Source organism: Pipistrellus kuhlii, unplaced genomic scaffold (assembly GCF_014108245.1).
Source record: "Pipistrellus kuhlii isolate mPipKuh1 unplaced genomic scaffold, mPipKuh1.p scaffold_m20_p_2, whole genome shotgun sequence".
Lineage (NCBI taxonomy): Eukaryota > Metazoa > Chordata > Mammalia > Chiroptera > Vespertilionidae > Pipistrellus > Pipistrellus kuhlii.
This window is the reverse complement of record NW_023425515.1, coordinates 38,789,673-38,802,004: the sequence shown is the minus strand read 5'-3', so window position 1 is coordinate 38,802,004 and position 12,332 is coordinate 38,789,673. Positions and strand designations below refer to the sequence as shown.

General features: G+C 45.7%; 2 protein-coding genes across 2 annotated transcripts; both read left to right on the top strand.

The window, feature by feature from the left end:
* Positions 1 to 3,519: 3,519 nt before the first annotated feature.
* On the top strand, positions 3,520 to 3,994 carry LOC118722476 (elongin-B). Its single transcript, XM_036443948.2, has one exon. It carries the CDS (start codon positions 3,557 to 3,559, stop codon positions 3,911 to 3,913), a length of 357 nt encoding a protein of 118 aa, XP_036299841.1. The 5' UTR covers positions 3,520 to 3,556; the 3' UTR covers positions 3,914 to 3,994.
* Positions 3,995 to 5,880: 1,886 nt separating this feature from the next.
* Positions 5,881 to 7,632, top strand: LOC123652768 (ensconsin-like). Its single transcript, XM_045585193.1, has 2 exons — positions 5,881 to 7,338; positions 7,584 to 7,632. Exons 1-2 carry the CDS (start codon positions 6,658 to 6,660, stop codon positions 7,617 to 7,619), a joined length of 717 nt encoding a protein of 238 aa, XP_045441149.1. The 5' UTR covers positions 5,881 to 6,657; the 3' UTR covers positions 7,620 to 7,632.
* Positions 7,633 to 12,332: the final 4,700 nt, after the last annotated feature.

The window sequence follows — 12,332 nt, the reverse complement described above, 5'->3', positions numbered from 1 at the left end:
GGTCCCAGGTTCAATTCCGGTCAGGGGCATGTATGTTGGTTGTGGGTACATCCCCAGTAGGGGGTGTGCAAGAGGCAGCTGGTCGATGTTTCTCTCTCATCGACGTTTCTAGCTCTCTCTCTCTCTCCCTTCCTCTCTGTAAAAAATCAATAAAATATATTTTTTTAAAAAAAGAATGAAGGTTGACTGTACTTTACCACCATGACTAACATGCTAATACCATTTCCTAATATTTAAGTACCTCTGCTATCAAGTTGTTTTTTGTTTTGTTTACTTGTTTAGCTTTTACATACCATATTTTTCTGTGTATAAGATGCTATTTAAAAAAAATTAGATTGAAAATTGAAGGGATCTTATACACAGAAGCCAGCCTAGGAGGGAGCTCTGCGGCTGTATACCTGCCCATACCTTGTCAAACAGGCTTCCTCCAACCACTAGCCTTATTGTTACTGATGTCAGCTGATGCGGTAATTGGAGGTGGAAGTGGAGAGTGCGCAGGTGCAACAGGGACCAAAATGTTCTGAGCCCATAAAGATGCCCAAAAAATAAAAAGATATATATCGGTAAGCGATTGTTTTACTCTGCAAAATTCAAACTGAATGTAATCAGCTATGCTCTATAGAGCTGCAAAGAGACAATTTGGACCTCCTCCTATTAAGTGTATGATCAAACAGTGGAGAAAACAGGAAGAACAGCTCCTTAAGATGTTGAAAAAGAAGAAGGCCTTTAAGAAGAAAACCAACAAAATGTTTAAAATATTGATTTCTTAATTTGGGGTTGGAAATTGAGGGGTGGGGGAGGTTATACACAGAAAAATACAGTACATCTTTCTATTCTCCAGTTGTTTTCAGAAAAGCATCTCTGTATTTTGGCAGATACTTCATAGTTGGAAAGAAATACATCAGAGTCATCCAACCCATCCCACTGCCTTAACAACAGCCACATTAAAAAAAAAAAATTTTTTTTTTATTGATTTCAGAAAGGAAGGAAAAGGGAGATAGAAATATTAATGATGAGAAGGAATCATCAGTCAGCTGCCTCCTGCACTACTGACATTGGGGATCGAGCCTGCAACCTGGGCATGCATTCTAAGCAGGAATCAAACTGTGACTTCCTGATTCATAAGTTGATGCTCAACCACAGAGCCACACTGGCCAGGCAACAGCCACATTTTTATAGGAGCCTGGCCTTCTCTTAGCTCTCTCATTCACCTCTCCCCTGGTTCTGGTTGCCACTAACTTCCAAAGTTAGCAGGATTGTCCCTCGTGTTCCACACAACCCCGCCTCGTGTTGTGGCTTCTACCTAGTCTCTTCACTTGGGGTCTATCAGGTGACAGAGGACAATAAATTGCCATCCAGCCCTTTGTCTTGGCCAGCCTTTGGTACTCACAGGAAAGGATGATTCCTGTGGGTGTGATTCCAAAGCAATGGAAACCCCTCTGTCTATAGACACCTCCCACCTCTACCACTTCACTCAAGCCTCAAACTTCAAAATCAGGGAATTTTAGAACTGGAGGGGCTGGGGGCTTCCCATATACCATAACAACACAGTGAGATGAGCTTACTAGCCCCAGTTTACAAATGAGCTAGGGCTCCAATAAATAAACAAATTGTCCAGGGCCACTGCTTCCAAACCTCTTGCTCTTTCCCTGCACTGTGCAGCTTCTGCTTCTCAACCTTCATGAGACAGAGCCAAGGAACCTGTCAGTCATAGCACCAGTGATACCTTTAAAATAGCCTTATTGAGATGTCATTTGCTTACCACACAATTCACCTATTTACAGTGTACAACTCAATGGTTAGTATGTTCACAGATGTGTGCAGCCATCACCTCAGTCAATTTTAGGATATTTCCATCACCTCAAAAAGAAATCCTATACCATTTAGGAATCTCTGCCTTATCTCCCACCCCTCCTCCAGTCCCGAGCAATCACTAATCTACTTTCTGTATCTATATATTTGCTATTCTTGACAATTCATGTAAATGAAGTCATATATTAGGTCTAGTAATAATTAATGTCGTTTTCTAATACTTTTTAAAATCGAATTTATTTAAACAATACAACAAAATTTAATCAACAATATAGTTGCCGTTGTTTTCTACTACTTGTGCCCAATGCTCAGGAAGCATTTTAATCCCTCTGTTGTAAAATTCTTGTGATTTTGATGCAAAAAATTCGGTCAATGCATTTTTGAGGCATTCTTCATTATTAAATTTTTTCCCAAGAAGAAAGTTTTGCAAAGAACGAAACAAATGGTAATCGGAAGGGGCAATATCAGGAGAATATGCAGGTTGAGGGAGAACTTCCCATTCCAACTGGCGCAGCTTTTCAGCAGTGATTCTTGCAGTATGCGGTCGTGCGTTATCGTGGTGAAGAATTACGCCCTTCCGATTAATCAGCGCGGGTTCTTTTTCTCTTAAAGCTTGGGCTAACCTTTCCAATTGGGCACTATACACTGCACTTGTAATGGTTTGGTTAGATGGTAAAAGTTCGTAATGAAGAATTCCTTTAAAATTCCACCAAACACACAACATCACTTTTTTCGCATGCAAGTCAGGTTTTGGCGTGGGCTGCGGGGCCTCATTTTTGTCCAACCATTGAGGCCGCCTTTTCAAATTAACATACAGCACCCACTGTTCATCTCCGGTAACAATTTGCTCTACAAACGGCAAATGGTTTTGACGAGAGAGGAGCGAACTGCAAATTGTGACTCTTTGATTACGGTTGTTGTCGGTCAACTCATGAGGAACCCATTTTCCAAACTTTTGGACTTTGCCAAGTGCATGCAATTGATTGGAAATTGTTGTTGTTGTTTTTTTTAAAATATATTTTATTGATTTTACACAGAGAGGAATTGAGAGGGACAGAGAGCTAGAAACATCGATGAGAGAGAATCATCCATCAGCTGCCTCTTGCACACCCCCTACTGGGGATGTGCACGCAACCAAGGTACATGCCCTTGACCGGAATCGAACCATGGACCTTTCAGTCCGCAGGCCGACGCTCTATCCACTGAGCCAAACCGGTCTCAGCTGGAAATTGTTTTTTGTGAACAATTTAAAGTTGTCACAAGCTCTTGTTGGGTAATTTGAGGATTTTGCACCAAAAGAGCTTGAAGAGCTTCTTGATCAAAATTGGACACACGGCCTCGACCACTCTTGTCATCTAACGAAAAATTTCCCTCGCGAAATTTCTCAAACCAACGCTGGCATTTTCTGGCGCTAACTGCATCTTGACCAAGAGCACTACAGATGTTTTTTGCAGCCTCACTTGCTTTTCTTCCTAATTGGAACTCGTAAAGCATGCAGTGCCGAATATGCTCTTCATCTGCCATCTTCTTAGCCCTAGTTTTGCAACAAAAACCAAACCAAACACAAACTTTTTCAAGCAAAACTTGTTAATTGCACTTCACACGTTCTGTAGATACCACGTATTTGAAGGTTATGTCAATACAAGTCAACGCCAAGCAAGATTTTAAACGAATGTTAAAAAACGACATTAAATATTACTAGATCCTGGCGCCGGCGCGTCGAGTGGGAGAGGCAGCTGCTGCGATGGACGTTTTCCTTATGATCCGGCGCCACAAGACCACCATCTTCACGGACGCCAAGGAGTCGAGCACCGTGTTGGAGCTGAAGCGCATCGTCGAGGGCATTCTCAAGCGGCCGCCCGACGAGCAGCGGCTGTACAAGGATGACCAACTTCTGGATGACAGCAAGACCCTGGGCGAGTGTGGCTTCACCAGTCAAACAGCGAGGCCACAGGCTCCAGCCACCGTGGGGCTGGCCTTCCGGGCAGATGATGCATTTGAAGCTCTGCGCATTGAGCCCTTCTCCAGCCCTCCAGAGCTGCCTGACGTGATGAAGCCACAGGACTCAGGAAGCAGTGCCAATGAACAAGCCGTGCAGTGAAAGGGCCTGGGGCCCGCTCCTCCCCAGGGCTCCAACCTCCCCCCCTCCCCAAATAAAAGAGATTTGGGTGTCAAAAAAAAACAACAAAAAAAAAATAAATATTACTAGATCCTTATTATGTGATCTTTTGTGACTGGCTTCTTTCACTTAGCAAAACATTTTCAAAGTTCATCCATGTTGTAGCAGATATCCCACTAGCTTCATTCTTTTTCATGGCCAAATAATATTCCATCGTATGAATATTCCACATTTTGTTTATTCATTCATCAGTTGATGGACATGTGAGCTGTTTCCACCTCTTGACTATTATGAACATTTCTTTAAAAAAGGTTTTGTGTGGACATATGTTTTCATTTCTCTTGAGACATATATAAGTGCAATTTCTGGGGGCATGAGCTATTTCTTCTTATATGCATTTGGTTTCTTAAAGCCACACAGACCCAGGTTCAATTCTAACTTTCTAGTTGTAAGATTTCAGGCAAACACACCTCTCTTACTCTAAGCCTTCTCATATGTAAAAAAGAATTATATCTATTACTTCTCAGTGGTTTTGTTGCCATTACATGAAATAATAAGGGAAAATTCTTAGCCCAGTGCCCTATCCAAAGGAGCAGATATTCCATACTGACAGCTATTCTGAAATCTCCCACATGGGGGACGGGGGGGTTGGGAGTGGGGGGAAAAAGCAGTCATTGGAGCTGAAAAGGTTGGAAACCAGTGGGCTGGTCTCTCCAACCCCTCCTGCTTTGATGATCAGTACCTAAGATTTCTGGCGAGTAGGTGAGGGGGTGGGGAATGGAGGCCAGGCTTTGGTAGGGGTAAGGACTATGAGAGAGCCAGAGAGCTCTGTGCAGCAGAGGGGAATAGCTATTGCACAGAAAGGGGAATTTAACCTTTCTCTTCATTTCTGCCAGACCTGTGCTGCCCCCTTGGTCTTCTCTTCTCTCTGCTAAATGATCTCATTTCCTTTCACTTTAGTGAAAACGGTTTCCCATGTACTCAGCACCAGTATGGCCCTTTGTGAGTCAGCAACTAAGGGGCTCAAAACCCTGGTTGAATGATTCTGGAATTGATTAGCTCTAGGGGAAATCCTGCCAGCAATTTGTCCTTTGGGAGCACAGAGGGCAAAGATTTGTCTCCATTGTTCACGCCCCACCTCCCTGAATAGGCCTCATTAGCCTGTCCACTGAACCAATGAGGACAGACAATGGTGGGGCTGGCTGTGATGCTGACCTCCACAGTTTCCCAGTACACACTGGACCGTTAGCCCCGGCTCACCGCCAACCTCCTAACCCTGCCTAGGCTGGCATTCCAGCATCCAGCGTTCAAATGGAAAGAGAAATCCTTAGACTATTCCTATGAGAAGGAGGAGGGGGCAGGGGACTCTGCAGGTTGCTTACAAACTAGAAATAAAACATATCCCAAACTTTCTTTGATGCAAGGGCTGGGGATGCAGCTGCCCTCAGCCCAGCGCCCAGCCAGAAGCGACCACAGACAGAGCCTTTCGGAGTCCCTCTGCCCCCACCTCACCCGGACCCGGAGCCTCCGCCCTCCTCGCCGCCGCTCTCCTCGTTGCCATGGAGTGTCCGCACCGCAGCTCCAGCGTCTGCATGCTGCGGACTCAGCCAAGTTTCCCAATGGCTCCCCGCCGTTTCGGTGCTGCTCCGTGTGCCCATCCCACTGAAGCCTCTGGTTCTGTTTGACTCGGTCAAGTGTCCACTGTGGAAGCTGTGTGAATGGCCATGCCAAGAAGCATTCTGAAGATGCACAAGTACCCTTTACCGACCATAGGAAATCAGAAAAACAAGCTACAGCTCAGCATGGATTACAGCAGCTACAGTGCACGCTGTCAATACAAAAATGCTACATAGACCTGTATGTAGCATGCATTATTGTATCAAACAGAGCCCATCCCCTGCTCCCCTGGACACGTGTAGGCTGGTCTCCGCACGTTTGGAGACCAGGAAGCTGATAAATCGCGAGGCCAGCCCGGCCGCTGAAAGACGGCGGCGGCTGCGGCGGCCCGGGATGGGGGAGCGTGAGGATGAAGCGGGTGTCGGGGCTGCTCTCCGGGACGCTGAGCCGGGCCTGTGGCTCTCGGGCCTCTTTGAGCCGGGCGCGGCCCCCCAGCCCCAAACGCGAGAGAGAAAGCGCCGGAGGCTTACTATTTGACTAGTGGCCCCTCGCGGGAAATCGCGCGAGACCTGGACCCGCGCGAGACCTTGGGACCGCCCCCAGCCCCGGAGCCCAGCCCCGCGCGGCGGGCGGGCGGCGAAAGGACCCTGAGTCCCGCAGGGCCGCTCGGTGCCCCCGCCCCCCCGCGCCCCGCTCTGCGGAAACCCGGCAGAAATCTTGAGAAGCGAAGCGGCCGCCGGCCCCGCCCCCACCATGTGCGTGCCGCCATCTTGTGAGGACGTTTCGCAGGGAGGGTGAATTTGTCTATTACCTCTTTATTATGTAGGATTGCAACTATGGGGGGACCCAGAGAAGCCCAGTACTTTGGAAGAACCGGAAGCGGTAAGGGGAAGTCGTGTGGAGTAAGTTGTCTTTAGGAAGTAAATGAAGAGGACTATTGAGTCATGGCCAGGTTCACGCCAGCAGTACCTCAGTGCTCTTTGGCAGCTCTCCCTGGGCCGCGCTGAGAAGCCAAACTCCAGCCGTGTTTCCATTGAAACATAAGGTCTCCTGTAGGCGAGGGCGCCTTCTCCAGGCCGGACCTCGGCTGGCCACCACCGGGCGGGCGCATGGCGGACCCGGGCCTGTTTATGGAGTGTGAGGAGGGGGAGCTGGAGCCATGGCAGAAAATCAGTGACGTCATCGAGGAGTCTGCAGTTGAGGATTATAATGCAGCGGATAAAGCTGCTTTTACTGCAGATTCTGGGAGCCAGCAGCAGCCAGTCGCAGCCCCGGTGCCCATCGCTCTTTATGCTTCTGTGACCGGGCACCTCTCCCCAGCCACCTCCGTGGGCAGCAGTGGGGCCCCGGACGGCGACAGTGCCAAGGGCACTCATGTCAGAATCGTCCCCGGCGACGAGGCCCAGAGGAAGTGGTGCGGACAGAATATGTATAAACAGCTCCTGGCACAGCGTGCCTCCGCCGCCGAAAGGAGCCGGCGTTATCGACAGAATATGTCCGAGGAGCAACGATTGGCACAACGCGAACGGCGACGCTGTCGCCGACAGAACATGTCCGAAGAGCAGCTGTTGGCACAACGTGCCTCTGCGGCCGAGAGAAGCCGGCGTTACCGGAAGAATATGTCTGAGAAACGACGGCAGGCACAACCGGAAAGGAGGTGGTGTCGTGGGCGGACTGTGGCTGAGGAGCTGCGATTACAGCGATTACAACGCGCCTCTGAAGCTGAAAGAAGCCGGTCCACGAAAAGTACTACCAGTCCTGGTAGGAACTGCCTTCCTGGCGACAATGAGGTAAAGGAGGACGCAGTTGTCAAGCACAGTTGTGGTGGAATGTAACGCGGGTGCTGTCACATGTCAATGTTGCCTATCCCTAAGTTTCTCTGATGAAATGGAGTTGTTTGTTGCTCTCTCTCGAGTTCAAAGAGCGTGTGATGTTAAAGTTGTAAATACTTCATCACAAGGGAAATGAGTCAAGCGCTCTGAAAATGTTTTTATTTTTTGTTTTTTTAAAATATATTTTATTGATTTTTTTACAGAGAGGAAGAGAGAGGGATAGAGAGAAACATCGATGAGAGAGAATCATCGATCAGCTACCCACTGCATACCTCCCACTGGGAACGTGCCTGCAACCAAGGTACATGCCCTTGACCAGAATCAAACCTGGGACCTTTCAATCCGCAGGCCGATGCTCGACGCTCTATCCACTGAGCCAAACCTGTTTCGGCTGAAAATGTTTTTTATTTAATGTGGTATACAGGGAGATATTAGAATAAATGTAATCGACTTATCAGTCATTTTTATCTCATGTTTTTGTTGTTTTTACATCATCTTTTTGTTGTTTTCATATGTCTTTGTTGTTATATCATGTTATGGTTTATTTGTTAATGAATTTATATATTATTTTCATGTACATTTTACTAATTTTCTTTCATCGCTAACACTTCTATTATAGAGAAAGGATGAATAGCAATATTAAAATATTTCTTCTAATTAATTTCTTTTTAATGTGTACAAATCCGTGCACCAGGCCACTAGTATTGAGATATTTATAAGTGAAATGATATGAGCTAGAACTTGTTTCAGAATACTATGGGTAGAAGGTATTGATGAAACATGATTGGCTAATTATTGAATCCCATGTACCAATCTGTGATCGTACATGGGATTCATTATAGTGTTCTATTTTTATATATATTTTAACTTTCCCATAATCAAACATTTAAGTAAATATATATAGTCAGTAAGCTGCCAGTATAGTAATCGTAGATAAAACTTGTTGGAATTTTTTATGTGTCAACCTCTATAATTACTACTCCGCTGGCCTAGTAACTGTCAGGGTCTAGTCCACTACTGGGCTCTCAGTTTCTCAGAGACTGTGGGACAAACCACTGTTGGCTCATAAATAGCCACCTGTATACCCACTCTGCTGGTTTTGCTTTGTAGCTAACTGCAGTGACTCCATTTGCCAAGTTGAACATACAGTTCAGAGGAGTCCATCTTATTCTGGTGATTTGAGGTCAAATATTTGAGGCAATATTTGCTTTTATCATATCTTTGATTTAGGTATATTGGCTCCCCCAAATTTTCTATCTGGTTTTAGAATATTTGTAAGTTAGAAACGATAGTATTGAGATTTTTTTTTAGCCAAATGTAGTATATGGAGGACTTAAAAACATTTACAAACTTGTTTTTCTCACAAATGAGAAAGAATGTAAAAATATTTCAATAACAATTAGCCATGTTTATTAATATTTATTCGTGAACTAGAGGCCTAGTGCACCAGTAGGGTCCCTAGGCCTGGCCGGCGATCAGGGCCAATCAGGTTCCCCACCTCCCTGCCTCCTCTTTCCCTTGCCACCCGTGTGCTACCGCTGTGCAGTTCCCTACCACCCCACCTCCATGCCTCATCCTTTCTCGGCTCCCTCAGAGTCCCACCACTGCCACTGATCACCTGCCATGTTCCGTGCCACCCCCCTGGTGGTCAGCACATGTCATAGTGAACAATTGAACTCCTGGTCTCCTGATCAAACTCCTGAGGGGACACTTCGCATATTAGCCATATTTATATATCATTACCTTATGAAATCTTCATTTTTACTTAATGCTGTTGACCAAGTCTTTTCTTTATCAGTCTTGATGACATAAAGAGAAAGAAGGCAGCCTATCAATCTCTGTGTTTTCATACCTAAGACCATGGTTGGTTAGAGAGTCTTTTGCATTTCTGAGATTTGACTCACTAGAAAGAGATGCCATTCTTTTTTTGAAATATATTTTTATTGATTTCAGAGAGGAGGGGAGAGGAGAAGGAGAGGGAGGGCGGGAGAGAAGCATTGATGATGGGAGAGAGTCATTCATTGTTTGGCTGCCTCCTGTGTGCCCCACATTGTGGGTTGGGCCCCCAAAATGGGCATGATCGGAGAATTGAACCATGACTTCTTGGTTCAGAGGTCAATCAATGCTCAACCCCTGAGCCATGCCAGCCGGGTGAGATGCCATTCTTTAAAGTCTCTGTACTTGCTGAGTTAATGCTTATTGATGAATATTCCTCTTATTTAAAAAAATTAGGTGGTGGGGGCAGGCTAGAAAGGATCAATGGGGTGAAAGGAGGAATATATGTAATACTTTCAACAATTAAGATTTTTCTTAAGTAAGGTGGGTTAGTAACAAATTACATTCTGACAAATAGGTGTACTTAGTTAAAATATGATGTTCTTGTTTTTTGTTTTAAGAAAAACATGTTATTTTATTTGTAAGAAAGATAAACATGTTATTTTGTTTTGCTGGAAAAAAAAATAAATAAAGCTTTCAAGTTAAAAAAAAATATATATCCTAAACTAACAAAGCTTTGGGGGCCTCCTCTACAGGCGGGGACATCTGTGGTTTTCAAGGAGTTGTGTTTTCATGCCACATTGGCTGTGTCTTACAGCCACTCAGTAGGAGCTCACATTTACCAGAGCAAACTATTTAGATGTTTATAAAGCTCTTTCACATACAATATTTCATTTGACCTCACCATGGTTATGTGAGAAAAGAAAAATAGTTACTGTTACCCCATTTTTAATAATAAAAGTGTAATATGCTAATTAAACTGGACCTCCTTCCGAATTACCTTCCATATGAAGCCGGGCTGCTAGGGAAGCCCAGGACACACATGCCTGCCGGTGGCCAGAAGGAAACCTGGGTGCCAGGTGCCAGAGGGAAGCTGATGCCAGCAGCAGGGGGAAAGAAGGCCTACTCTTGCACAAATTTCATGCATTGGGCCTCTAGTTTTAATTTATTTATATTTATTTATTTATTTATTTTTAATATATTTTAATGATTTTTTACAGAAAGGAAGGGAGAGATATAGAGAGCTAGAAACATCTATGAGAGAGAAACATCGACCAGCTGCCTCTTGCACACCCCCTACTGGGGATGTGCCCGCAACCCAGGTACATGCCCTTGACTGGAATCAAACCTGGGACCTCTCAGTGGCAGACCGACGCTCTACCACTGAGCCAAACTGGTCTCAGCTGGGCCTCTAGTTTTTATATAAGACCTGTGAGATTGGGCCCAAAGCGGCTCTCTGACATCCCCCAAGGGGTTCTGGTTTGTGAGAAGGTACAGGCCAGGTCGAGAACCCCCACCACTGCACACTCAGGGCCAGAGAGAGATGCAAGAGGTTTGCTAGCTGGAGAGGGACTGTAGGAGGGCTCTAGGGTGTGTCTGGCCCGTATTGCTCAGTCCTGATCAGCCAGACCCCAGCAGCAAGCTTACCTACTGGCCAGATTGTCTGACCCCTGGTGGTTAGTGCACATCATAGCAACTTGTCAACCAGTTGACTGTCTGCCCCCTCGTGGTCAGTGCACGTCATAGTGAGTGGTTAAGAGGCCGTAGCGTATATGCTTTGATTGGTCTGGTCAACCAGACACTTAGCATATTAGGCTTTTATTATATACTAGAGGCCCGGTGCATGACATTCGTGCATGGAGGGTGGGTTCCCTCAGCCGAGCCTGCACCCTCTCCAGTTGGGGATCCCTCTCATAATCTGGGACCACTGGCTCCTAACTGCTCACCTGCCTGCCTGCCCGCCCCTAACTTCCTCTGTCTGCCAACCTGATCATCCCTAACTGCCCTCCTCTGCTGGCCAATTTGGTTCTGATTGATCAATTTCTATGCCAGCGTCAAAAGCTCCACAGCCACTGGCTCCCTACAGCACCCAGATTTGGTTGGTTTCTGTGCCAGTGAGCATCAGAAGCTCTGCCTCCTAGACAGCCATTGGTTCTTCACAGCACCCATATTTGGTTCTGATTGGTAGGTTCCTATGCCTGTCAGCATCTCCAGGCCTATGTCTGAGCCTGATCAGAGAGGCAGGGCTGAACAGCAGCCCAGGTGAAGGCTGGAAGAGAAAGAAAAGCCCAGCTGCTGGCAAAGCTCAGAAAGAAAGAGGAAGAGAAAGAGAGAAGCAAGTACTAATCAATAGCTGCCACTGAGGCTGCATATCAGACCCTGCCACTCTCTGGGTCTCAGCCCCCTGGGCAGTCAGGGCTAGGTTACCATGGCAACCCAGTGCCGACTGAAGGACTTCCATGTTGGTCAGCCTTGGTTGTGTTAGGTTGTTACAACCCTGGGTTTTTATATATTAGAATAGGATGAAGTGAGTCACAGAAAGGCCTGGTGACTTTACTGGCATTACACACTTCTAGACATCCATAATTAAGAGCAGCACTTTGATGTAGCAGGTGTTCATGCCAAAAGTCTTTTTTCCATGATATGACAATTTATAAAAGCCATTTCCTTTATTTGTATCACAAGTCTAAAGCATACATTCAAAGTAAGTGGCTCCTAAGCTAGGGTGCTGGACTGGAGAGGAATGTGTGAGTACCTGTGAGGATGCATCAGAAAGACAAAAAGAAATGCGTTTTGTTTATCCATTGTTTTGTATTATCTTCTACCCTCCTGCCCTCTGTTTTTCTAGTTTCCACTGGGCCCTGCCATAATGAAAAGATGAATATGAAAGATCTATCAAACAAATGGTATACACTCCCTTATAAGCGAATCCAATTCATGAAAAAATTCAAATTTGCAAAACAGGTAGATTCACTTTACAGTTACTATCTATGGAATTCTTTAAAACCACATTTAAAATTTTAACAAAAATGAGATACTCATAAAAGGTTTACTCTCAAAGAGCTCTCTCTGGTTTGGTAATCAGTTGAGTGAAGAGCATTTACAAGAGGGAATCATTTAGGCTGAAATGACCCCTTAGACCAGGGAAGAGGGAGAAAAGCACAGTCTCTGCCTAG

Excerpts from the sequence above, each read along its gene's own strand:
- LOC118722476 (XM_036443948.2), top strand. The coding sequence starts at position 3,557 with ATGGACGTTTTCCTTATGATCCGGCGCCACAAGACCACCATCTTCACG.
- LOC123652768 (XM_045585193.1), top strand. The coding sequence starts at position 6,658 with ATGGCGGACCCGGGCCTGTTTATGGAGTGTGAGGAGGGGGAGCTGGAG. Across the intron at positions 7,339-7,583 it reads GCCTTCCTGGCGACAATGAG|AGAGGAAGAGAGAGGGATAG; the intron begins GTAAAGGAGGAC and ends ATTTTTTTACAG.